Source organism: Amblyomma maculatum, chromosome 6, assembly GCF_055883805.1.
Source record: "Amblyomma maculatum isolate TAMU_Amacu chromosome 6, ASM5588380v1, whole genome shotgun sequence".
NCBI lineage: Eukaryota > Metazoa > Arthropoda > Arachnida > Ixodida > Ixodidae > Amblyomma > Amblyomma maculatum.
Window position 1 is genome coordinate 105,471,803 of NC_139349.1, and position 23,748 is coordinate 105,495,550.

General features: G+C 44.0%; 2 protein-coding genes across 2 annotated transcripts; both read left to right on the forward strand.

Moving 5' to 3' along the window:
* The first annotated feature begins 1,216 nt into the window (after positions 1-1,216).
* LOC146186486 (uncharacterized) lies at positions 1,217-4,355 on the forward strand. Its single transcript, XM_084605697.1, has 5 exons — positions 1,217-1,454; positions 1,535-1,614; positions 2,646-2,832; positions 3,466-3,576; positions 4,287-4,355. Exons 1-3 carry the CDS (start codon positions 1,256-1,258, stop codon positions 2,754-2,756), a joined length of 390 nt encoding a protein of 129 aa, XP_084461823.1. The 5' UTR covers positions 1,217-1,255; the 3' UTR covers positions 2,757-2,832; positions 3,466-3,576; positions 4,287-4,355.
* Positions 4,356-12,189: 7,834 nt separating this feature from the next.
* On the forward strand, positions 12,190-13,787 carry LOC146186487 (uncharacterized). The gene is made up of 7 exons (XM_084608053.1): positions 12,190-12,248; positions 12,316-12,384; positions 12,571-12,680; positions 12,857-12,910; positions 12,954-13,014; positions 13,320-13,448; positions 13,753-13,787. Exons 1-7 carry the CDS (start codon positions 12,227-12,229, stop codon positions 13,785-13,787), a joined length of 480 nt encoding a protein of 159 aa, XP_084464179.1. The 5' UTR covers positions 12,190-12,226.
* Positions 13,788-23,748: the final 9,961 nt, after the last annotated feature.

Genomic DNA, 23,748 nt, shown 5'->3' on the forward strand with positions numbered 1-23,748 from the left:
TGAAGACGAATGTGCGCTAGCACCACAGGCGATAACATAACGTTTGCGTACAAGTGCTGCAAAGGCGTGGCTGATTTTGATTTATATCTGAGCTGTGCACCTGTCATTCCGAAGGTTTAGTGACGCCCCTTCACCGCAATACCAGCGGCAGAATTTACAAGCTCCTGATAGTAGATACGTGCTGCACCGCATCGAATTTGGTCTTTACAATTGCATTATGTCCCTGCTCTTCAGCGGCTGTGTGTATGTGGATGTTACGCGAACAAAAATGAACCCTCATCTGGAAAAAGGCAAAATTCTCTGAAATGCACGCGCAGTAAAATTGACAGTAGTTAGAAAAATCACGTGATTAAATAAAGGCATCGAGCGAGTCAAGCGAAATTACCGCAGGAATTTGTGCTTTATAAAAGGATGGCTGAGCATGCACGGCTCAATGATTTAAGGCAACACAGGTGTATGTTACCGACAAACATCAATTTTTACTTCCTCATTTTGCTTGCCTAACTATTTCCAACTGCCTAAAATATGTTGAATTGTTTACTTGGCGATGCATCATGATTGCAATAGTAAAAAGAAGCACAAATAAGACCTTCCAAATAGAGCTCATTCACGATGTGATATTTAAAGACCCCGATAAAAGTGAATTGCGTATTCAGAAGCGAAGCTTAGCCTTTTTCACAATTCTTTCGTGCTCCTTACGATAATTAAAGTACAACAATTTTAACTCCATTCACTCCGGAAGGAAATATTCTCGAATGTGTCACAATTCACCAGCGCTAGCTAAGTGTGTATGGGCCGCCAGTAGAGCCGCCGCCGCCGCTCTCGAATCCGACCATGAGAGAGCCTGTTGCGCCCGTGCCCGGCTCCCATTGTCACAAGCCCGGGGGAGGCTTCCCTGTCTTCTTCTGTTGCTGGGAGTGCAAGGCAGCCATTTCCCCTCCACCCTTCATAGCTCTCTTCCCTCTCCACGAAAAACCAGTTGGCCAAGATGGATGCCGCGTTGGCGGCAGCGGGACGCGAGCGACCATCTGCATTCTCTTCTTTCTCCTCCCCTCTTCCTTCTCCCACTATCCGCACGCTTACAGTGTCAGTGTCGTTTCCGCCGGCAGTCCACAGCCACCCCCCCCCCCCTCCCTCCCTTTTTTGTTTCTTTCTCCGCTTCCTCCTCGTCCACTCAAGTTAGCAAGATGCCGCGTTGTTCGTCTCGCGGATCACGCCAGTGCTGCCCGTGCAGTCTTTCTCCTTCGGTGACTTTATGCTGATCTGCGACGTTTCTGTTCGTACTCATTTAACACGAGAACGAGCACAAGTGCTATATCATCTGAGAAGACACAGTGCGAAAGTCCTCACCGCGGGACATTGGAAACTTCGACAGAACGATGTTGAAGATTTTGGGAAGGCGAAGAAAATCCGCGCGGCGCCCACCACATTGCACATATATTTTGATATTACAGGTAAGCGTCTCTTTGCTACGATGTGTTTTGAATTGTATTCTGAAGCGTGAAATGAATCGTAACGCTGCACTTAACCGCAGACGAAGAAATGGAGGGACGGAGCAGGGAGCTTAGCAGGCTGAACCGGAAACGCCATGACGAGCGTGATGCGCGGAAGAAGGTACGTAATGTGATGTTTGTCTTTCTTTTCTACTTTTAGTAGCTACGATGACGGATGAAGTTTCTAAACCCTCACTCTTACCCTAAGCAACCACCTTGATCTTGAGCACTGCCTCTAGCCTCCTAGCATGAAAAGCACAAAGGCGCCAGACTACAGTTCGCGAGCAGCAGCCAAGTACGGGCGTTATTAGTCTTGTCTGGAGAACTCGAGCTGTGCTATGTGTCAAAATATTGTCGCCAACCTTTCAGATCTTCAATGATAACGCCTTGTAGAGCACGGATCAATTCTGTATTTTTGTTCATGCTTATCGCGAAACGCGCTTCTTTGGCTGAGCTACATGTACGCGAAAACTCACGCGAACGCGACGACGACACACATCGCGCGAAGCCTTCGCGCGAACAGAAATGCATGTGTCCATTGGCTCGTCACTCCGACCTGCCGAAATAGAAAATTTTGCTCCTTCCTAGCAATCGCATGCACAATCAGCTAACAGCATGAACGCGAAGCATACGTTACTGCCGTTCTATTCGCACGCGCTCTCTCTCTCTCTCTCTCTCATATTTTTTTTTTTTTTTGCAGTGTTGCATCGTGATTGTGCATTTCCGCGTAAATTTCTCGCTTTGTACGAATAATGGTGAATGGGCAAGGATTCTACGAATGTATAATCGCAACAAAAAATAAATAAATAAAAGGTCAAGTTAGTATACTCTTATAGCGCAAGTGTAAATCAATTTTATGGCATGCTATCGCAAAACACTTCAATTCTTGCAATTGTGACCTGCATATGCAAATAGTTTGCGGTGTACTATACCAGTATACACAGAGCGTCGTCGCCGTTTCGCGTTTCCGTTGATTCACGATTAAAGTATATTCTAAATAACTTGCACTTGGTTGCTTCAAACTTTATCCAGTCAAGTACTTTTGTCTCTTCAACAACTATAACAAAATGTGTGCTTCTTTTGAATGATGCATAGTCTTATTTATTTAAAGAATCAGCCACATCAATTACATTTACCTTCGTGTTTTTACAGGTCCACCTTGGCCATGGAAATTGTATGAACCAATTCAGTCTCCGATCGGATTCCGACTTCTGCAAGCTGATGTCCGTTTACCTCGGGGGGACTGAAGTACAAGGAGCGTGACAGGAAGCCTTCGTAGCAGAGCCATCTCAAGAGTGTTCCCTCCACCTTACCCTTTTGGAGTGGCATCAGTTGTCAGGTAAACGAAAACATCTTTCCATGAACTGCAGAAGAGATTTCATTTGGTTTTCTGGTGGCTGTATACAATATAATTGTAATTGTATTGTTTTTGGTATTTCAGAAACTGAAGCTGGTGATGGTTTAACTGTGGCTATCAACAAGCTGCAAACCATGCTGCTTAAGGAGCATGGCTGCTGTTTGAAATACAGTGCAGGGGAAGGCTGATGAGATCACACAAAACGGTTTTAATCATTCTCAATGGATGACTGGCTCAATGTGCGTGTTGGTTGTTAGGCAGCAACAATTATGCTAGCAGTTTTGAGTCACTTTCATAGCTAAACTTGGCTAGCACGAAAAAATAAGCCATATTTGCTGCAAAATTTAACAACACTAAACAACATGTGTTGCTCGTTTGGAAATGTATACAGCAGTTGCTTGACCATGGTCAGAGCAGTAGTTGTATTTCAGCATGCTAACCCTAGCAATGTTCTATTTTATGCTAACCAGTATTTCAGTAGTAAAGCAATGCTTCCAGCTGAGCAATAATTTTCTGGAAAATATGTAAAGTTTTCATCCAAATTGTGATTTTGTCGTTTTTGCAAAATCAAATGAATGATTGAATAGAAAATAATTAATGATTTTATTTGTGCAGACACCTGGCTATTGCTGAAGGAGGTGAGCTGCAGCGAAGAAGATGTGGTCAAGCGCTACAAGATGATGCCGCAGTACCTGGCACAGAAATGTCTGCGCCTTTTTCTCTAGGGTAAGATTTATAGTGTATTCCTTCCGGTGGGTGACAGAGTAATGTATGCACAGGATTTCTTTTTTTTTTTTTTTTGCAGCGGAGTTATGATTGCTTTCAAGGTGTAGCTAATCAGCGGGTGTCACATGTTGCTCAGTTCTCTAACATAAAAGCTTATAGGCTTATAGTAGGCAATAAAAGCTATTGCAATTTCAGGAGATTTTTCTAGCAGAGAAAGATTTGCATGGGCCACAGTTATAAGGGCATTACATACTGGCTGTCCTGAGGATATCTGTGTGCAGTAATGGTTAGGCTAAACACGTATAATCTTTCAGTCATTTTAAATGAGCCTTGTTAAACTCTTTAAACATTTATTTATTGCTCGATATGAAGGCTTACTACTTTGGCATTCTACCACTTACGTTAGAGTTGTGGGCTTTATGTAGGAGAGACGGGCTATGATTTGATAAAATGGTAATAAAAAATGGCCTTGTGTTGTCCATTTCCGGTCCACATAATGAGCACAATGAGGTTTAAAATATTCTTGTGCCTGTCACTACAACATTCTCCATTGCCAATGTCTATGGAAAACCACAAAATAATTCTTTCATTTTTCAGTTACCTTCAAAATAACCAGCATCAATTTTTCTTCATCGAAACCACTTTTTTTTTGTTTAAAAATGCATTTTAAATAGGTGTTTAATTGAAATCTGCATCTTTTTGTCATTCAGGTGTTCCCGTCCAAGCGCCTTTTGGAAATACAGCTTTATGGATTCCAAATAAAGGCGGCTTCTCACAGGTGTTGTTTCGCATGTCTTCGGCATGCTTGCACACTTTTTTTGTGCAGAGCTGCTAGGTCTATGCCTGCAAAATAGCCCAATTAATGACTATGATCCCATGAGACTAATTTTTCCCACTTGGCTGTGGTTGCATTTTGCACGTGTGAATATTCTCACAATAGGAGAGAAGAATGTCACAACAGTATGTGAAATGAACATGCGCCCTCGGACTACAGAACATCAGAGTACGGAATGTCAGATTGCGGGACATCAGAATGCATGCCGTCACAGTATAGAACAACCGACTACAAAACGTCAAAATACAGAACTACAGACAATGAACGTCACAATATAGAACTACAAACAATGAACGTCACAATATAGAACTACAGACAGTGAACGTCACAATACAGAACTACAGACAATGAACGTCACAATACAAAACTACAAACAACGAACGTCAGACAACAGGTCAAAAATACGACAAGACTACAGACCATCAGAAATTTTCTGTTGTTTTTTTCGACTGGGATGCGTAACGGTCTGACGAGCTTGCGCTGGTGCCCATTGTCACCACAGGCAAGCGCCAAGGCACACCCGATGCGGTGGAACGCAGCCGTGCCCCGCACCGGTACAAGGTGAGGCGACGTTCACTTGTGTGATTGATGCCGGACGGCGGGCCTTTTCCGCAACCGAAGGCATACCGCCTCACCGAGCGAACTTGCTCGTTCAACCCTACCCGGAAGCAAGGTTGGTCTCCCCCTTTTCTGGCTCGCTCAGTTCCAGCCTGTGTGCTTTATTATTTTTTTGTGTGTGTGCCTCTGTTCCCATTTTTTGCTTTCTTCTGTTTCCATTCTTGCTTTCTTATCTTGTAAATATTGTACAGTGAGTGCCTTCTTTTATACAGCGCGTCATCTCTCTTCTTTTTTTGAAATTGCCAGGGTTGCTCATTAGGCAGCCCCGACGCGCGGCTTTTCCGGTGTGTGTGGAGATGAAGTTGGGGCCGTTTGGTGTGTGAGTGGCTGTGCGTGTGCGTGCCTGGGCGTGGAGGCGACGACGTCGCGCCATGTGTGTTGCCGGCGTGTGCGGAGCGCGATGGAAAGGAAGCCCCGCGCGGTCTTCCCATGTGCGCCTTGGATCGCCACGGAGTCACGGACTTTCCACACCCGGGGCCTCTTCAGCGTGTTCGCTGTCCCTGCACCTAACCTGTACCACCACCGACCGAGATCGTTTGCAGCCAAGGATGAACGTTGGCCACCCAGAAGTCAACGAGCGGTGAGTCACCGCAGGCTCCCTGAGCTGCACCGACGAACTTTGGAGCGTCTGTACATATGTGTTTGTACATAGTTGTTCTGTACATAGTTGCGTTCTGTACATAGTCGTTGTTACTTAGCCTCCGGAACTCTGTACATTATTTTTCATGTCATCTTGTTCATTTTTTTGTGCGCCTTGCTAATGTTTGTCTTTCTTGAGTGTCTGTCTTTTCGAGACCTTTTCTTGCTGGAACTGAAGTGTAGTTGACTGTTGCGTGATAGCATTCTTTTCTTCATGCTGGGGACATGCCGCGTGCTTTCACTGATGGGTAGGAGGGCAATTAAGGAGAGGAGGATGTGGGATTCGGGCTTGCTGCGGCTGCCCTTTGCGCGGCCGCCGCCCGCTTCCCAGTTGTTCCCCTCGTTCCCTTTCTCCCGCCTGAGGCGGCGGAGAGAGGCTCGGACGACTTGTCACTGTCGTTCGGGCCACAGCTCCGCCCTGGCGTCCCAGTGGCTGTTCTCATTGGCGCCTTTTGGCGGGAACACGGCACCGCTTCGAGGGCCGCGCTTGCGCGACCCTCCGAGCGGAGCTCAGGGAGAGACCCCTCCGAGACATCGCAAGGTGCGTACGCAACTGTTCTTGTCTGCCGGCCTTTGTCCGCGCAGACCAGTGTGTACTCGAGTTCGTCTGCTCCGGGTCGTACCTGAGAGCGAAGCTCGAGCCTGTCGATCGTGATCCAACGATCCGCGACAGGCGTACCTTGCGGTGGTTGCCCACTCTCTCTCAAAGGAACCCTCTGGTCACTGCGAGAGAGAGATCACAGCACACCTTTGCGTGCTTGCGGCGCGCACTCCGTGTCACTTCACACGCGCTGGGGAGCCTTGCTCCTCGCGCGCTCCCTTGACACGGTGACTGAGTATGTGCGTTTTGTATATATGTGTATGTGTGTGCGTGTGTGTGTGTGCTGCTGGAGGATGGCGTTTCAATAAACGTCTCCTTTGTGAACGTGGAGGTTTGTGTCCTTGCAGTGCAGTGCTCTACTCCCGGTGGAGGTTGAGTGCGCGCTGCGGTGTTTCAGTGTGCGCGTGGTGACGGCTGATCGGGGCTTCGGCTCGCGCGACGCTCGAACCCGCGGTGGTTGGTGGCCTATGTCCACGTAGAAACCACACCACATATCATAGCACTTTGCCTCGTACTTCATGCCTGCAAAAATTCTGAAATGAAATAAGCATGGCACTGCAACATTTCTTAGTTTAGTTTGTTCTCGAGTCAGGTTGTTGGGGAAAAAGCGGATGCTTAGTACAAGCTATGCTATTACACTAAAATGACAGTCAATCCCGTCCCGTCCTGTTTCTTTTTTTTTAATCAGGTGCAAACTGCATGAGCATTCGGGTCCGTAGTAATTAGTGAACGAACTGACAAGTGGGTACACAGTGTGCTGAAGGTCCGTATTTAAACCGAGCGGGCTTTTCATGTGTGTCTGGAACCCCCAAAAGTGAGAGGGAGAACAAAGGGCGAAGGAATAGCTGCACGTTGAATGCGGCGAGAAGGCGGGAGGGAAAGCTATTGTTGGCATAAATGGCAAAGAGGGAGGGGACTTGACAGTGAAGAGATGAGCGCTGCTGGAGCAGCAGCGAGCAAGTGGAGAAAAGAATGCGGGCGGCGCGCATCAGGCGGCTCGGCGCTTCGCGTACCACGCGTGCATGTGCGAGGCCAGCTTAGGATCTGTGAATGCCAGTTCGCGCTCAAGTAACGCAATAGATCCGACGCACTTGCTGTCGGGCGATAAGCAAACCGATTAGCGGCAAACGGCCAATGGATATATGCGACGCAAAATGCAAGCGGCTGTCTCTGCGCCCTCAAGATGATGCGTGGATTGCTACGCGCGAAACTCCGATAAAACGGCTGGAGAGGACAGGTTAAATATTGGCGCCATGGCTTTTCAACCACCTCATTGCAGTGCCTTTAAATGATCCCGCCTGCACAGCGATCTGCTTTAAATGCGTACAGGTCACTAAATGATTGAGCATTATAATTATTTTTATGTGCCTTGTGTAACAGAGAAAAATTTATGAAATAATCTATTTATTTGTTAGTTTAGCCCTTGTTTTAATACTGTTCACAACCCTGCCTGTGCTGTACATTATGAAATTTTAGACAGTGCTTCATCTTTTCTTTTTTATTTTGTGCAGATTCTGGACAATGACTTCAAGGAATATATAGATGTGTTAGATGGCAATGACATCCCAGACATGTCTGTAATTCGTGTTCTAAAGCGGTCATGCTTTCCATCAACTGAGGACTTGGAGGTGTGTAATATTTCCTGCTGTGCTGGTAGAAAGTGTGCTAATGCATTGTGTTTTTCTTGTTAAAGTATTTAATATCCCATACTCATAGAGCTGCATGTGATATTATGTCACAGTATCAATGTTTTCTTCTTCCGATCTTCAGATGGTGTCTGAAGGCTTATGCATTGCTATACACTTGTTACTGATGAATTCTTGTGAACATGACAAAAAGCGGGATCTCTGTATTATAACTAAAGAAGGCCAAATATACAATGGCATGAAAGGAGAGGTCAATATAGCAGGATAAGAAGAGGAGTCAAGTTGATATTGGTAGACCATGTTAGAACATTGCAAGATGAGCAAAGACTGCAGGTTCACCTATTGAAGAAATTACAGCATAAGAAAACAGAATTTATACCTACGCTATTTTGCCAATGTATGAAGGAAGCAGCAACAGAAAAGTACCCAAAGGTGATGATAGTCCTTCCTTATGCCACGGTCCTTTTTGCACTGTTCTTGCATAATTAGCCGTAAACATGGGGCCTGTCGGTTGAGCTTTATTCTCTTTGTGGTTATTCAATATTAACTGAGGCTGTATTCATGTTGCTATTACTGAAATTTGCTTATACTGTTGTTGGTCTCCCCTTGTAATGCATAAGTACGAAGTTTTGTATAGCAATGTTGGAACAAAATGAAGCTTTCAAATTTCACAGTTTGGTATTCAATAATTTGATGTTCAAAAGTTGCTTTTCAACGTGAAATATGGTGAAGCTTGCCACTCACTTAGGCGAATAGTCTTGACAAACCATTTGTATGCTTGCTGGCAGTTTGATATTTTTGAACTTGTCTTCTCAGTGCTTTGTAAGCAGGCGATATCCGCCTGCAGGGTCAGGCCAGCACTCGGAAAATTGGTCTATGCCATGCGACTATTAAGGCTTCTCTCAGCCACCATCATCAGGGTACATTTTCTCATCTGGTCGGCAAAACGTGCTGTACTGAGGAGCTTTAATCTGGAGACGAAACGAAGTGCGGAGTTCTCATTATAAGGAAAACTAGTCCTCTATGCCCCCGCTGTGATATGTGATTTGGGGTTCATATGCATTCATAATGAAACAGGGCAAAACAGGGTTCTGTGTCCTCGTTTCTCTTGTGTATTAAATTTTGTGCTGTATCATTATGAAACTCAAATAAGTAGTGTTTACTGCTATTCATGACGGCTGTGCAGGACATAACATTATAAGCCAACTGTCTCAGAGTAAATTTACTTTTCAGGAAACCTTGTCCATGGCCTCCGGCACTTCACAGCCTACTCCTGACCTGTCCTTCAACAGTACTACAATGTAAGCAAGCATGATTATTGTGCTGCAAACCAAAATCCTTGCCATACATTTAACAGCAGCCATCCACCTAGAGCATTTCATGTGACTGATCTGAGATATTCTGAGCAGGATGTGCTACAGCGATTCAGTTTCTCCATTACAGACAATTCTTGTCCATCCTGAGCTCATCATCTTTTTACCAGAATGGCTGGAAAGCATTGTCTCGTAAACTCAGTGGCCATCCATCTTTTATCCACTGCCGCACTTCTCTTACCGCTTGATTGCCTTTATGTACTTTCGCATTTGCTTTAGACATTGCTAGCCTTTGCAGATTGAGATTGACTTGAACAATTCCTATGGTTTTGCTCGATCTGTGAGGCTACTTTCAGTTTAACCTGCTCATGGCACCTGCATTTCTTTTAAAGGATCCTGGCTGGTGTTCAGTGAGCAGTTTACTCCAAATGAGTAAACTTTAGCTTTAAGTTCGACTGAGCAATGCTGAAGCAGTCAGGGCTAGGACTCCTTTCTCTTCACTAAATATATGCTTGCCAGTGCTTGTCACCTATGATTGGGACAAAGCTTTAACATGGCAAGTAGTGTGTGAAGCATGTAACACTAAAAACTGGCTCATGTCAGTAGGTTTACCTAATGCATTGCAAGCAATCAATTGTATTGCAATTAGGTATTGCAAGCAAGCAAGCAATACCTAATGCATTGCAAGCAATATAATGCTAACAGATACCTGATTATGGCTAACCTAATGCAGACTTTTTTCTTCATAACTTTCTTGTAACTGTCAAGCAAACCAGTGGCTTTAGAGGATACCTTGAGAACCGTACAGTGAGCTAATAAAGTATACAGCCATCAGGCACATGGGTCGCATCTGATGTGATAAGATAAGAAGAGAGGCATGAGATCCTTTTACAATCATTGCACCCAACTAAGCATCTGCCTTAAATTTGAGAGGTGCTATGTTTGATCACCAGGTGCCCACAGGTACAGCGTACAGTGTTTTCCTCTGTGTGGTGCTTGGTTCAGGGGAGACTGCAAAAGTGCAAGTACTAATATGGCTTACCAGTTGACTGCACTACTTCTTTCCATTGTCACTGCAAAACAACCTTTTCAAATAGCCTGTTCTAGTGCACTTTTAACACGTGTTGATGTGCTTGCATACGAGCGGTCTGTAATTGCCAGATCTGCAGCATACACATGATCTTTATTTCTACTGATGGCTGCTCCCAAATTTGCCTCCTGGCTTTGATTTGTACTTTCTGGCCATTTAGCTTTTTTATTTGATTCTCCTTGTATGTGACTAACTTTGCAGGTGCTTTCTTTGGTTCAGAAAAAGTTAGGTCTAAATGGTCTTTTTAGCTATTTGCCTACATTCATCATGGAATTGCAGTGCTGGCAGACGAGGCCAAAGGGAGAATACACAAACACAACTGCGCTGAACTTTGAACTTTATTTTTGGGCATGTTTTCATTTACACTTTATATTTAACATGAAGGCATCAACACACAAGCACACCAACAAGGCAGATATGACAATCTCAGTAGCCATAAAAACCAGCCCAAAAAAAGCAGGAAGAAATGCCAAAGGCTGAGTCCACAACACCAATGCCGCACAAAACATTAATGAGGCTAAAAACGATGCATAAAGACAAGAAAAAAGACAAGGCATGATAACCAGTGAGGAAAGGCAAAGATGAGCTAACAATTGACAAGGCAAAATTCATGAAGAGGTGAAGACACATAAAAAGAATGTAGGCCAACAAACAACACTCCAAAAACTTCAATAAAAGCAGGTAGAAGAAACTAATAAATGAGGCAATGATTAACAGCCAAAAAACACAATGAGTATAGCTAAAACCAGGTCAAGGGATGACGTAAGGCGACAATAAACAGGTAAAAAAAAATGAGAGGGGTACAGAAATATTTTTTAATATAGCTTGCAATGCAGAGCAATCATATTGGCCTGGGCAAGAATGTGATCTCTTTTTCCAAGGGGGTGACTTGAGGCATGCTGATGCAACCTCCTTTCAGGTTATCATTATTATGCTTCAATTATTTCCAGCATCAGCTGGTTCATGCTTTTTGCCAAGATTCAGGTATTCACAAAGTTTGAAGGGTGGCTCTCGCAGGGTGAGCAGCAAAAGAATGGATGGACAAGTTGCTCGATTTTTCTCTTTTATGCTTAAGTTATCCTCCTGTAGTCTTGTTTATACCTGTCTGCCCAACATAATCTTTGCCGCAAGAAAGAGGAATAGTTTTCCTACACTCGCAGCTGCTTGTAAGCGTAATGATGAATCTACATTACTACAAACTACTGTTTATATGCTTTAATGACAACTTGTTTTCATTCTGCATGTTGGAAAATATAAAAATATAAGAAAACCTTTTGGTATGTTTTCTTGCAGCTGGCAGGAATGAAATGCCAGGTGCTTGGAGTCACCCTTTGGGTAGAAACATTCATTCTCAGAATTTTGGTAAGTGAAATTTAAGTCATCCTTTTTCCATTTCAGAAGTGAAATAATTGAATTTTTTATTTGCAGATGAAGATGACTTCACAGGCAATGAGCCCACACCTGAAAGTGATGAGCGAGATATGCTCAGCTCACGTACGTCATAAGTAGCATAGGGAATTATTTGCACAGAGCAGGAAGGTTATATTTTGCTTCTTTGACAGGGTATACTCTGAGCCAGAGTACTCAACTGCATAGGCAGTTGTCACCACATGGTGGGGGAGAGCAATGTAAGTATGTGGTGCCACAGGCACATTTTGAAACTTATGATAGGGATTGCACTGTTTGACTCTCTCTTAATAGGGCAAAGATCCCGGAACCAGAACCTTATACCTGCAAATGCCTGGCCTACACACATGGCTCACCAACAGCCAGAAATTCCTCACCCCTGGCCTGGTAAGGAATTGAGAGCTGTTATGTTGGTTTTACTCCTCATATCTTTCTGTTCCGCAGCACAAAAGGCAGCGGTCCGAAAGCCGATTGCCTGCTTTAGGCGGTGAGTCACCAGCCATGACTCGTGCAAGGCCTGAAGGTGGGCATGTTTTTAAGTAAACAGTGAATTGCTATTGTGGTTGCATAACTTGCATCCTAACTTTCAGCACATACATCATGGCCTGACAGAGGATCATGTATGGCACCCTCAGCTGTGAGGGCCTTTAAACCTACAGGTAAGCAGCATTAGACATGATCATAGTGAATATTTGAGCCATAGCATATGATTATTTATTTTTGTAATTGGTTACTAAGCCTTATTTCCACTGCCAGATTTAATGCTTCAAAAATTAGGAAGGATGTGAAGGGATATTCTTCGCACTATGCAGTACATATGAATATTTTGGTCTTTATATTTTCAGAGTTTGAGCAAATCATGAAAGTTCTTCACTCCATAGAGATGCGAGTTGAGCAACAGGGCAGACAACTGGACACTGTTATGCAACGCCTGCACGGCGGCTTCACAGAAGCCGTGAGCTCGGAAGTGATAAAACGCCCATTCAGTGAAATCAGTGACTTCAAAAACTTTGATGCCCAGTTAGGGATTAACGAAGGCATGTTGACACGACTTGTAAGAAAATTTTTTCATCTTTATCTATACTTAGACATTCTGCACAGGTTTAAATGATGTACTTTTTCTTTTTCTAGGTGCAGCAGCTGTATGGCATTGGTGGAACAGCTGCGCCACAAGCCACGAGAAATGTGTTGGAGGCCCTCATGACCCCGAAGTGGCCGTAAATTATAGCTGGCTGGGCCAAAAGGGAAAAAAAAGTTTTGCAGCCTTAATGTAGCAGACGTGATTCTGAGTAAGCTAATTTATTGATTCAGTCTGTGTACTGGCAGCCATCTTACATGGGAATTTGCAGCTCCAGTTCAGTCGACCATAAGTTGAACTTGTCATGCCCACTGCCAATATAATGGCATTGATCATGACAATATTTCTGTTGGGTTTAGTAGATTAACCGCACATTAAATACTATTCATATCCATCATGTTTGACAGATGATACCTGTGCTTATTGATGTTTAGGGAACAATATGTATGAAGTCCATGTCTTATGTGACTGGTGAGTGCATTGCAGTGCATATAATGGCCAACATATTTTTTTCAGAGGCTGTGAAACGGAACTTTCCAGAGTCAAAACAGTGCGATGTGATTAATGTTGTGAAGGTGTGGCTTCACCATTCAGCAGAAAAACTGAAGAAAGAAGCCGCAAAAGCTGCAAAAGTCCTCCACCAAGGTGACTAAGAGCAACTGATATAGGCCTTTGAATAGAGGATTTTTCCTTAATATTCGGCACTAAATCTCTTGTGTTGTAACATCATGCTGCACGAATATTTTGCTGATGAGAAAACCTTGTTTCGGTGGTTTATTTTTATGGCAATTGCTCATGCCAAGAGCATTATTGCATTCTAAATTGTCAATTATAACCATAGTGAAAATCATGCAGCACCTTATTGCATTAGTAGCTTAAATAATTTACACATCTTTTAACTCAACTATACACTTGAGTCAGCTGCTTGTTTTTTCTTTATATTTTTTAGGCACAGCTCAAGACAGCAGCTCGGAGGAGCTCTAGAGGCAGCAGTCAAGAATACATACATTCACAGAAATAAATGGTTTTTGTGAATTTTTAGTTTTTTTTTATGAAGCTGGACTGGCTGAAAGCTCCTCATAATGTACTGAAAACATCAATAATTCCCCTTTTGAGGCTTTCCTGAGGATGTCCTGAGGCCGGACATGAGGACCTTTTGAATGCCTATTGAGGATCATTTGAGGATGTCCTGAGGATAAAGAATGTCCTAAAAATATATCCTGTGTATGTCCTCAGGATATTTCAATGTTGTCTGGGATACTCAAGGTAAGCACCGCTGCGTCTTTATGTCATCATTTTACAGCATAAGTATACATGTAGTACATATAATTCGTTTCAGCCCTTCTGGGCACACAGGCTTCATAGGAAAAGAGCAGTTGCAGGAAATTTTGCTGTCAGAAATGTGCTTTTGAGCTTGTACATATGCATATATGCACGTGTTTTGTCGACAAAAATAAACAGTTGTAAGTTTGCGCTTCATTCGTGTGTCGGCTTTCACTTGTCTCTGTCTATCAAGTAGCACAGTATTCCCCAGCATGATCAACCAACTAGCCCCCGTGTTTGCACTGTTGCTTTGAGCTCCCAGAGCACTAAAATGCTGCAATATATTTACTTTCAGGTGCACAGCAGTGCTGCAATTGAATCCTCACCTGTGCTGGTGAGTTCCACTTTGCTTGCAGTAAGTTATCAAAGCTTGTGACATTTTTTGTTGTTGCAGATTTTCAGCGCTGAGTAATGAACGCATTAAATATTATTCGGCATACGCAGTCCGAAATTTTAGACTGTGGAAACACTGCTAGAGGGGCGTAAAGGCTGACGACACATCGGAGAACCTCCAGCCAGCTCTGCAAAGCCCCCTTAATTCAGCAGCAGCGGCCGAAGGTTTTGATGCTGAACTGACTATTGAGAGCAGCGAAGCTTTGGTAAGCGCCAACCTACATTTAGCAGTTATATGTTCATGTTGTTGACCTTAACTGTAGCAGTGCAGCAGTCCAGAGTGCAAGTGTAGCTGCAAACACCGTATTATCCAACCTTTTCCTTATATGCATTCAAATTCTTGTTTTCTATTTTATGTCTTATTTTATGCAGCTGTTGATTTAAAGTACCCTATTTGGTATCATTTCTCTTTCCGGGCTGTTGACCTAAGTTCATATGGTGCGCGCACCATGAAACCACAGTGGGCTTGATGCTTGCGCTCGTTATGAATGATTACGCTGCAACCCAATTCTCTATGTATGGGAGAAAGGGCAAGAGGGTCTTTCGTGACCTTAGATTTCGGAAAGCCATTTTTGGCAAGTATTATAGACATTTTTGGAAGTTGCTACTCCTTAAGGTTTCACAGTACAAATCGGATGCATAACTACAGTGACGCGTTCTCACATTTTTGTACTCTATTATGCTCAGGTGCAGTGAAGAAGACACGCTCCCATGCAAGTGCCACCCACGAGGACGTGGATATGCAAATCGGAGAATGGCTTCGAAAGGAGCGCTGCGGCAAAGGACCGTGCACATAAACTGGAAATAAATTGATTTCTGCCTTTACTATTGCATTTATATATACGGCAGTAGAATGGTGAACTTCATGGAACATGCATGACCATGTGTGTCAATTGACAGCCTAGACCTAATTACATGCCAAATATGCATGATGAAACGACATGACATGCGTGAAGTTGTGGTTTCAATGGCAGATTTTAAGAGGAAGTGAAAATTTCAACATAGTTCTGTTATTGCTTTTTAAAGTTAAGAAATTAGTTAAGAACACCTGTACACTAGCCGAACAGATATCCTTAAAACAGTTTAAAAAATGGGCGTTACTCCTGCAGAAAGCGACAATAGGCGCGACCCTTGGCCTCCCAAGTGGGAAATCAGCCCAGCGGCCTGCCGCTGCGCCGCCAGACATCGGATGCGAGCAACGGCGACTGTACACTGCTCTGGGACAGTGCCCCCCCCCCCCCCCCTTTTCCTCGAACGGGACGGCTGGGTGGCCTAGTCTCCAGATCCCCCGCGGCGTTTCTTTCACAAAGGCGTCAGCTGCAAGGTCGCGTCGCAAACACGCCAGGGAGAGGAAGGAAAGACAGGCGCCGTGTGAGAGGGTTTGGGGACCAACGAGTGGAGAGAGTGTGTTTTGAATGTTGTATTTTTATTTGGCGTAATTAAGATTATTCCCAACCCACGGGGGTGGTTGTGGCATGTTTTTCAATAATTTGATTGGCTGCTTTATTTTCGGGGCGGATCACCGAAGGTGACCGCCCTCGGGTCTTTGTTGATGTTTGTCATCAAAAAGCGGTCCTCGGACCATGTTTGGTAGTCAAGATTGAGGCTCCGTGCTTAGCACGTATTTACAGTCCCTAGGCTTTAACCGAAATGCTCGGTAGAAAAGGGCTTGTAGAGTGACTTCTCTGTGTGAGAGTCTATTTTGTTTTAAAGGAGTATAGACACATACATTTTCTGTTCCAGTATTCTTGCTTTAATCGATCCACAGTGGTCCAAAACAGAGGGACTGCGACCCAAAAAGCCCCAGCACAGATCAATTAATTTATCAGTGCAGTTATCAGGGCCAGTTTCGGTTTCGATCTCTCAGGACACGAGCGCTCGATGACGTCAAAGATACGAGAACGCCACACGAGCGCTTCCTACTGGCAAGGTTGGTGATCGCGTAAACACAAAATCTGATGACGTATTCGGGTCGCGTTTTTCGTCTGCTTGCTGTCGCACGTGCACGAAAATATCGTCGTCGAGCAGCGCTTCAGTGTAGCATAATTAGTACTGCGACATTGTTTTGCCCAGTAGCGTGGATGTTACTAACATTGCCGGGCACTTTAATCCGACCGCTCGCCTGCGACTCATGCGACGAAGCAGGAATCAGCAGCAGCCACGAAAGCTTGGTGGGTTGACGCGCAGGAAATGTCAACTGGTAGGAATGTTGAACAAAGGAACCGTGAAGATGCTGCTTTATCAGTCCGCCCAGGTAACGCAAAACATTGCCTAAACGTTGCCTGTATGTATGAACTTCCACACGTTATGCCACAAACTATCACATTGCTACGACGTTGCCTGACAGAGGTTGCCATGACGTTAAGTGATTACGTTACCATAACGTTAATAGGCAAACACAGCACTAACGTTGGGCATACACATCTCACTAACGTTTCGGTAACATTAATACCGCAACATTAAGTAGACACTTGAATTAAATATTATTAAGATAATTAAGCTCTAAGAGTGAAATGCAAAACTCTTGGTGGGACAAAAACGTGCTCAGTGATAAATGGTAACTTTATGATGTTGGGAACATTTTAGATTGTAATTATTTTTGAAGAAATTTCAGGTTCATATCGCCAAGGTAAAAAATATGACCTAGAAAATTTTTATTCATATGCAATACTGCTGCTTCTACACCAAGAGACTAGCATATAGTCAAAACTTTATCATGCACATGAGTGAAAACAGTGTTGTGGGAGAGTTGCTTTGCCATTGCCAGTTTACTTAGCAAAAGTATCATTTTCACAATGGGAGCACAGGAAAAAGAGCATCTGAATTTTTCTTGAATGGTAAGCACACACATTTTGTACAGATTTCACTGATGCTATAGATACTCAGAGACTGTGAGAGCCCTCGAGCTCTGTAAACACCTGTATCAACAGGGCACAGTGTTGCATCATAAAAGTTGCTAATATTGGCATAGTGCTGCCTACAAATAAAGATCTCACCTTCAGCAGCTAGAAAATTTCTAATTAAGACAAAATTGCCATCTTTTATCCTCACACAGTTGCCTTTTGGCTTTGTAGAAAGCACTTTTTTGCCGATCATAGCCTTGCTGAACTGCTGCCCGATAAAGTTTTCAGGTACTGGTCCACTTGTGTGCTTGTTAAACAGCTTGATGCCACCCATTGCAGGATTCGCTGGTTGTTTGTACTGCTGCTTTAGTTCAGCAACTCTCATAAAAATTTGTTCTGTTGGAAGGGCGTGGCCTCTGACTAGTCTCTTCAGCTTTCCTAAAAAAGCCTCAAAAGGAAAGGCTGAAAATAGGGCAAGGTGGCCAAACTGTCGTACACTATCTGTCAGATGTGAGAGGCTGTGTATGCTGACAGTGTAGATACCGCTGCCATACAACTTGCCTGCCTCTGCCACAAAGCTAAGCAGCAGCTGCTCAGCATATTTGCACGAACTCGTGCAAAGATCAGGAGAGGCCAGTAGTGTGATGGCACAACTTAGTTTCAAAAAGTGCATGTAAAATGGACGAGCAAGATGTTTCAGGACAATGGGGCCAAAATAAACAAGGAAGTTCCTGTACTCGGATGCCTTCCAAAATTCCAGAACACGCAGTGTCCTCGGAGTGCGCTGAAGCTCATGTGGCGTGTTAACAGTCAGACTCACCAGGTGTTCAGAAATTGCCCTACGCGCACTCAAAGGTAGCTTTGACGCTGATGGGACATTTGATGTCCAACATTGCACCAGAAGCCTCTTCATAACGCCTAAGCAAACCAAATGCATGTAGTCAAGTGGGAACCTACTAACCAGTCCAATTCCCAGATCGAGCAATGGTGATTTGCAATTATGATGCTCAGACTGTGACATGTTGGCAAAGTTTTCGTCTGTGCGCAGAGGGGCCAATACGTCAGGATATATGACTTTTCTGTGCTGTGCAGAGTACAAGCCCTTTTGCATGCACTTTTCACATGCAAAATACGCTGTATGTCCCTTTGTACATTTAAGGAATGCACGCACAGGCATATCACAAACAAATGCACGGACAATGACTGGGAACAAAGCTTCGCCATAGTGCAATCCGAGCTCTAGAAGTGACGTGAGCTCTCTCAAAACATCTTGCATAAAATTCGCAACACTCTCAGGTTTGGAGTCCCCCATGTAGAGAGCTGCAAGGAAAGGCTCATCTCGTGAGCTTTCTTCAGCCCGCACAAGCACGGGCCAAAACTGTTTTGTCGAACTCCTAAATATGGGCAAGCCATCGACGTTTATCGTCAGAGAAATCACTGAAGTGCTCATTGCTATGGCACCACTTTCTAGTTGTTGAATGAGGTTTTCAGTGACACCGAAAAAGCAGTAAGCGCCACTTCCCATGCTGTTGACTTTGCTGGCATGAGGCGTCCGCAGCAGTGCTCTGGCATCTGAAGGGAGATCTGGATGGTGCGGCTGCAGAATTTTCAGAAGCTTAGTGACGTGGGCAGCACAAATGTTGTTGTCCACAGCCCATGAACGAAGTGGATCGTGCAAAGCCGGCGCTAAATCCACCTCACTCTCGCTTGACGAGCTATCATAAACCTCACCGCTGCATGAGTATTGCTGTAGAATTTGTTCTGGAGGCTCGGCAACTTCGCCAGTTGGTGGCGGACCAGCGATGCACAATGGAGAAACAAATTCTCCATCGTCATTGCTCTGATAACTATCACTGGACTCACTGCCGTGATGCACAACCTGATTCACAAAATATTCGTCTGCAGTATGTAAGTAGCGGCTTGTCTGCGAGGGCTGCACCGTAGAGCCATCAGGTTGGGAACTGTCACTGGACTCACTGCCGTGAAACTGTTCATCAGTAGGTAAGTCACGGCTTGTCTGCAGCTGGTTAGAACCATCAGATTGGTAAAGCGCTGCTGTTTTGGTTGCTCTGCGCCTGAATTTCTGTCGTCTTCCAACATCAGTAATGCGTCGCTTTGTCCTCTCTATCGGTAATAGACGCAGTCCTACTTGGAAACACAAGCAGTACTCATAATGGTGCACTGAAGGTCATCCACATAGATGCAGCACGAGTAATTGCTTCAGCTATGCAGAAGTGTCTTTATATTTCAAGCGCACAGCTAACTTATATGGGGGAAAACGCCGCGCTTCCGCATTCACCACACCAAACCAAACTATCTTGCACACGCACACGCTGGCTAGGCTTGGCTCGAGTGCATCTCGCCCCAGCCCTCGGCTTGCCATGTTTTGCTTGGCTTGGAAGCGCTTAGGAAAAGCTTCAATACACTACATAACCCTCAATAAACAATTTATTAGTAAATAAAAGAACCGTTGCGCAGTATCTTATCTCTGTTTAAAAAGTTCAATTTTAAAAAATATTTATTTTTTGACTATTTTGTTGCGCTCAGGTGGCGCCCCAAACGTCCAAAATGAGCGCGCGCATCGAGGCGCGCTACAAAACTTTTGTCAGGGCGCGGGACAATGGAACTGTGCCCCTTATATTGCGACTCTTGTGCCTTGTTAGGCACCTTGCCATGTGCTCGCGCCACGAGTGCTTTGATGCAGACTTTGGAGCCCCGTTTTGAAAACTTGTGAACTCGATCGCCCGATTCCTTGCACTTTTCAGCGCTGACAGGTGAGTTGCTACTGATTTGGTGACCTCTATTTTAGCTTGTAAACTTGACTGGCGCATCTGGAATGTGCCACATTAGTTACTTTTCTGTGTATTTCTGGCTGCTTTGTTAATCTTGCATTTCTTTCTGGTTAACAATTGGCCGTGCATATTCGCAGCATAACGATGCTGTGCTGCCCCCGCTATAAAAACTTGGAGATTGGTCATAATGTTAAGCAGAGCTGCTTGTGTGCAGGTCTGATCAGGCGACAAATGCTAAAATTATTTTCACTTATTAACGGCGTAGCGACCGCGGCAATGCCACGATAAAGCCTCAGTTGTCACACACGTGGCGTGAGCCACATAGTTAGGTCTGTGCAATTCATTAGTGCGAGTTAATAATGGGTATTTGCTCCTAATGTGACTGAAACTTCGTCTAGTGTACTTTGATGGTCCACAGGCCGTTGGTTGGAGCCACCATGCAGCCAGCCATGCATGCTAACTGAACATTGCAATGCTCAGTGTGTCTGTACGTCTTTTGTCGTCTTTGTTTTGCTTTCTGCCGCCTTTTTCTCCTGTGTACCATCTGCGTGGACTGCAAATAGTTCTATGATGAACATACTGAAATTCCACACCACGACTGTGTTGCGCAATTTTTACATTGGAAAGCGGCCGTAAACTTTTTGTTGAAGATTTCCATCACATGTCAAGCAGGAGAGTGCTCAGAGTGATTTCATTTCCTGAAGAAAAAAAAAGAGATAGCAAAGAAAATAACTATTCTCCATGGCATGCAAGCAACATGGTTTTCTGCCACTCAGCTGCGAGTAGTATAGACGCTGCATATGAATTGGTCTCATAGAGTGGAAACTTCAAATCAGTTGTGTCTCATTAAAAAGGCCCTTAGAAAATAATGCTTTTGTCTTGGCAGCAGTGTGTCAGTGTGCCGACTGCGTTATGTTCTTGCAGGATGTTCTGTATTGTTGCATTTAGCAGTGGGGACGGAGTCGCTGCCGTTCCCAAACTCTGGGTGCAGAATGGCAAAACTTTTTGGCCACCATATAGAAATCCATCTCGTTGCCGGAATGCAATAAAAAACTCCGAGGCGCCTGGGACCGAATGGACGACACACAAATGCCGAATCTTGGGCGAGGCCAGTACGTCTTTTTTTTTTTTGTGCCACAAGAGAGTGTTGTGATTATAGCACACTGTTGCAGGTTTGGGTTGTGACCAGAGTAGAAAACTTTTGACTGAAAATGGCAAAATATTCAGATATCTCCTTGATACATTGACTCTCATCAGTAATCATATGTTGGCTATTCTCGTCTCGAGGTTCATGTTATGGTGATGCTATTGTTATGCTCTTATTTCAAATTATTACTGTTGCTAGGTGCTTGTAAACATTGGTTTCAAAAGTCTGCTTGCTCTTTTCATACAGTTCTTCTTTGCCTGTGTCATTAAATCTTTCTATATTGAATTCTTTGCTTGCAGCAACATATGCTGAGGCAAAACGAAGGGAAAAAAAAGCAGAAGAGGTCTCAGATTTGACCACCGATGAAGAACGACGAATGAAGAGGCCGAGAAAGCCTACAGAGAAGGCACTTTATGAAAGTACGAGTCCAGTTTTCCTGTTGAAATGTTCACATATTTTGTATTAATCATGCATTTCTAAAACTTAGCTGCTAATTTGTAAATACTTCTTTACCAAGCCACTTGAATGCTGTAAATCATTGCATTGAAACAATTTTTAACTATGCAGTGCCGGATGAAGACAGCTTTGAAGCACCAAAGAAAAAAAGAAAAGGGCTGTTGCTGGGGGAAGTGAGGACAGCGAGGAAAGCTGCAATGATTGTCGCCATCCATCTGCAGTCCCTGCAAAGCCACTCCAGCAGCTACCATTTGTTGGCCGTCCTGCGCTGAGGCCAGCGCAAGTATGTGCGAGCCCACTGGTACAACCAGAAAGCGGAATCCAAGGTAAAAACTTCGTGCCTCTACCGGGCTATAGTTAATTGTAAGCAGCATTTTATTGTGCTGTGTACATTTAGCTTTATATAGATGTGTTCATTTTGGCACGAATAAAAGTTTGGCTAGTTTTGAAATTCTGGCCAGCAGTCCATTTGTGTTGTGGTATGTTTTTTTTTTGTTTTTTCAATTCTTTGCATTTGCTCATTCTAGGGCTTCTAAAAAACCTTGTACAAATGGTGGCGAAGGTAGAGGAAAAAAACTGATGCTCTGACAGAAAAGGTGAACAGAATAACACATGTTCAGGAAAGTGCAGTGGATCCTGCAGCAAGAGTAGAGGTCCTCAAGTATTTACCTCTCAAAAATGCAGGAGTGGCCAGTATGGAACACATACTGGGTGATGAAGAAAACAAAAGAACCTTGGCAAGTGCAATTTTATCTCATGCCAGTTTTGCTAGTTGGCTTTTTTTTTCGCATTGCAGAGCTATGCTATATTATCTTCATCAATTGCTGTCACTTGTGAGACAAGGCAGTTTACTCACTGTGGTGATCTAATAGTTGCAGGGCTTAGCTACAAAGTCAAAATGCAGAATGAAATTCTAGCTGCCATAGCCTCATTCAGAGGAGCAAGAAATGCAAATGCCGTGCACTGTTAGCGCACAGGGAATTATCCAAGATCTTTTAAATAATCAAGATCTCTACTAAGATTCTCTCGGCCTGTGCTCTGCTTTGGGCCATTAAAACAGGTCATAAAAATGCATAATGCTAGCATTTTGGGGTATATACTTGTGAGTCAAGGACTGATTAGCTATCGATACATTATTCACTAGGGACCCAATTTTAGTTGCGTTTAGCTCACCATCTAACAGTTGCTTGCTTTTTTTTCTGTTCAGATTTCGCACCTTGCCTTAATTGGAGGGTCGTGTCAGAAGGATATAGTGCGGCAGATGATGAAGTGCTGCATCACAGATGAGATGGCGAAGGAATATTGGCTGACTGGCTGAAAGGGCAAGAAGCCGTTTTCAAACCTGAATATCATGAGCGTAATCATGGGTGTGTATCAATTTTCTTTTCACTTTTTTGCAGGAACCTTTATTTGTCATTTTAATTCATCACGGATAAAAAAACTCAGTTTGCAGTCACAATATCGATCAAGTCAAGGGCAAGCAGCCTTGTATATATTATTTTAGTGATAAATCCATGTTACTTTATGTTTATGTATGTTACTTTAGCTACCAATTTGAAAGTAGATTTTTTGAGTCATGTAATAGAATCAGGTGCACAGTTCGTATGCATGTTCACAGTTCATAAAAGGTGTAAGGGGGGGCTGATATATTTGTAGCACATATCTCTTTCTAGATTTACTGCTGTAAGTTGGTGATATTGGTTTTTTTTTGCAGTGGCCCTGCGGCGGTCTTGCCCATCGGGCAAAGAAGTGGACCTCAGACGGGATATCGGGGACCATTTTCGCCATGCGCCAGCACGCTGCAAAAAACGGCAAGTCTATTATACTTGTGTAGGGAAGCTGGACTACCGTTTAGTATAAGCTCGTGCGTCAAGCTGTGCAAAAACTGTTCACTTTTCACAGCCACTTAGCTTTCCAGTGTGAAGCACGTCATATGGGACAGAAGAGGCAAAACCTATGGGAAATGCAAGTAAAAATTAAGGTTTCAATAT

Coding starts and splice junctions, on each gene's coding strand:
- LOC146186486 (XM_084605697.1), top strand. CDS start 1,256: ATGCTGATCTGCGACGTTTCTGTTCGTACTCATTTAACACGAGAACGA. Junction 1,455..1,534: donor CATATATTTTGATATTACAG/GTAAGCGTCTCT, acceptor ACTTAACCGCAG/ACGAAGAAATGGAGGGACGG. Junction 1,615..2,645: donor AGCGTGATGCGCGGAAGAAG/GTACGTAATGTG, acceptor GTGTTTTTACAG/GTCCACCTTGGCCATGGAAA.
- LOC146186487 (XM_084608053.1), top strand. CDS start 12,227: ATGACTCGTGCAAGGCCTGAAG. Junction 12,249..12,315: donor GACTCGTGCAAGGCCTGAAG/GTGGGCATGTTT, acceptor CCTAACTTTCAG/CACATACATCATGGCCTGAC. Junction 12,911..12,953: donor CGCCACAAGCCACGAGAAAT/GTGTTGGAGGCC, acceptor CGTAAATTATAG/CTGGCTGGGCCAAAAGGGAA.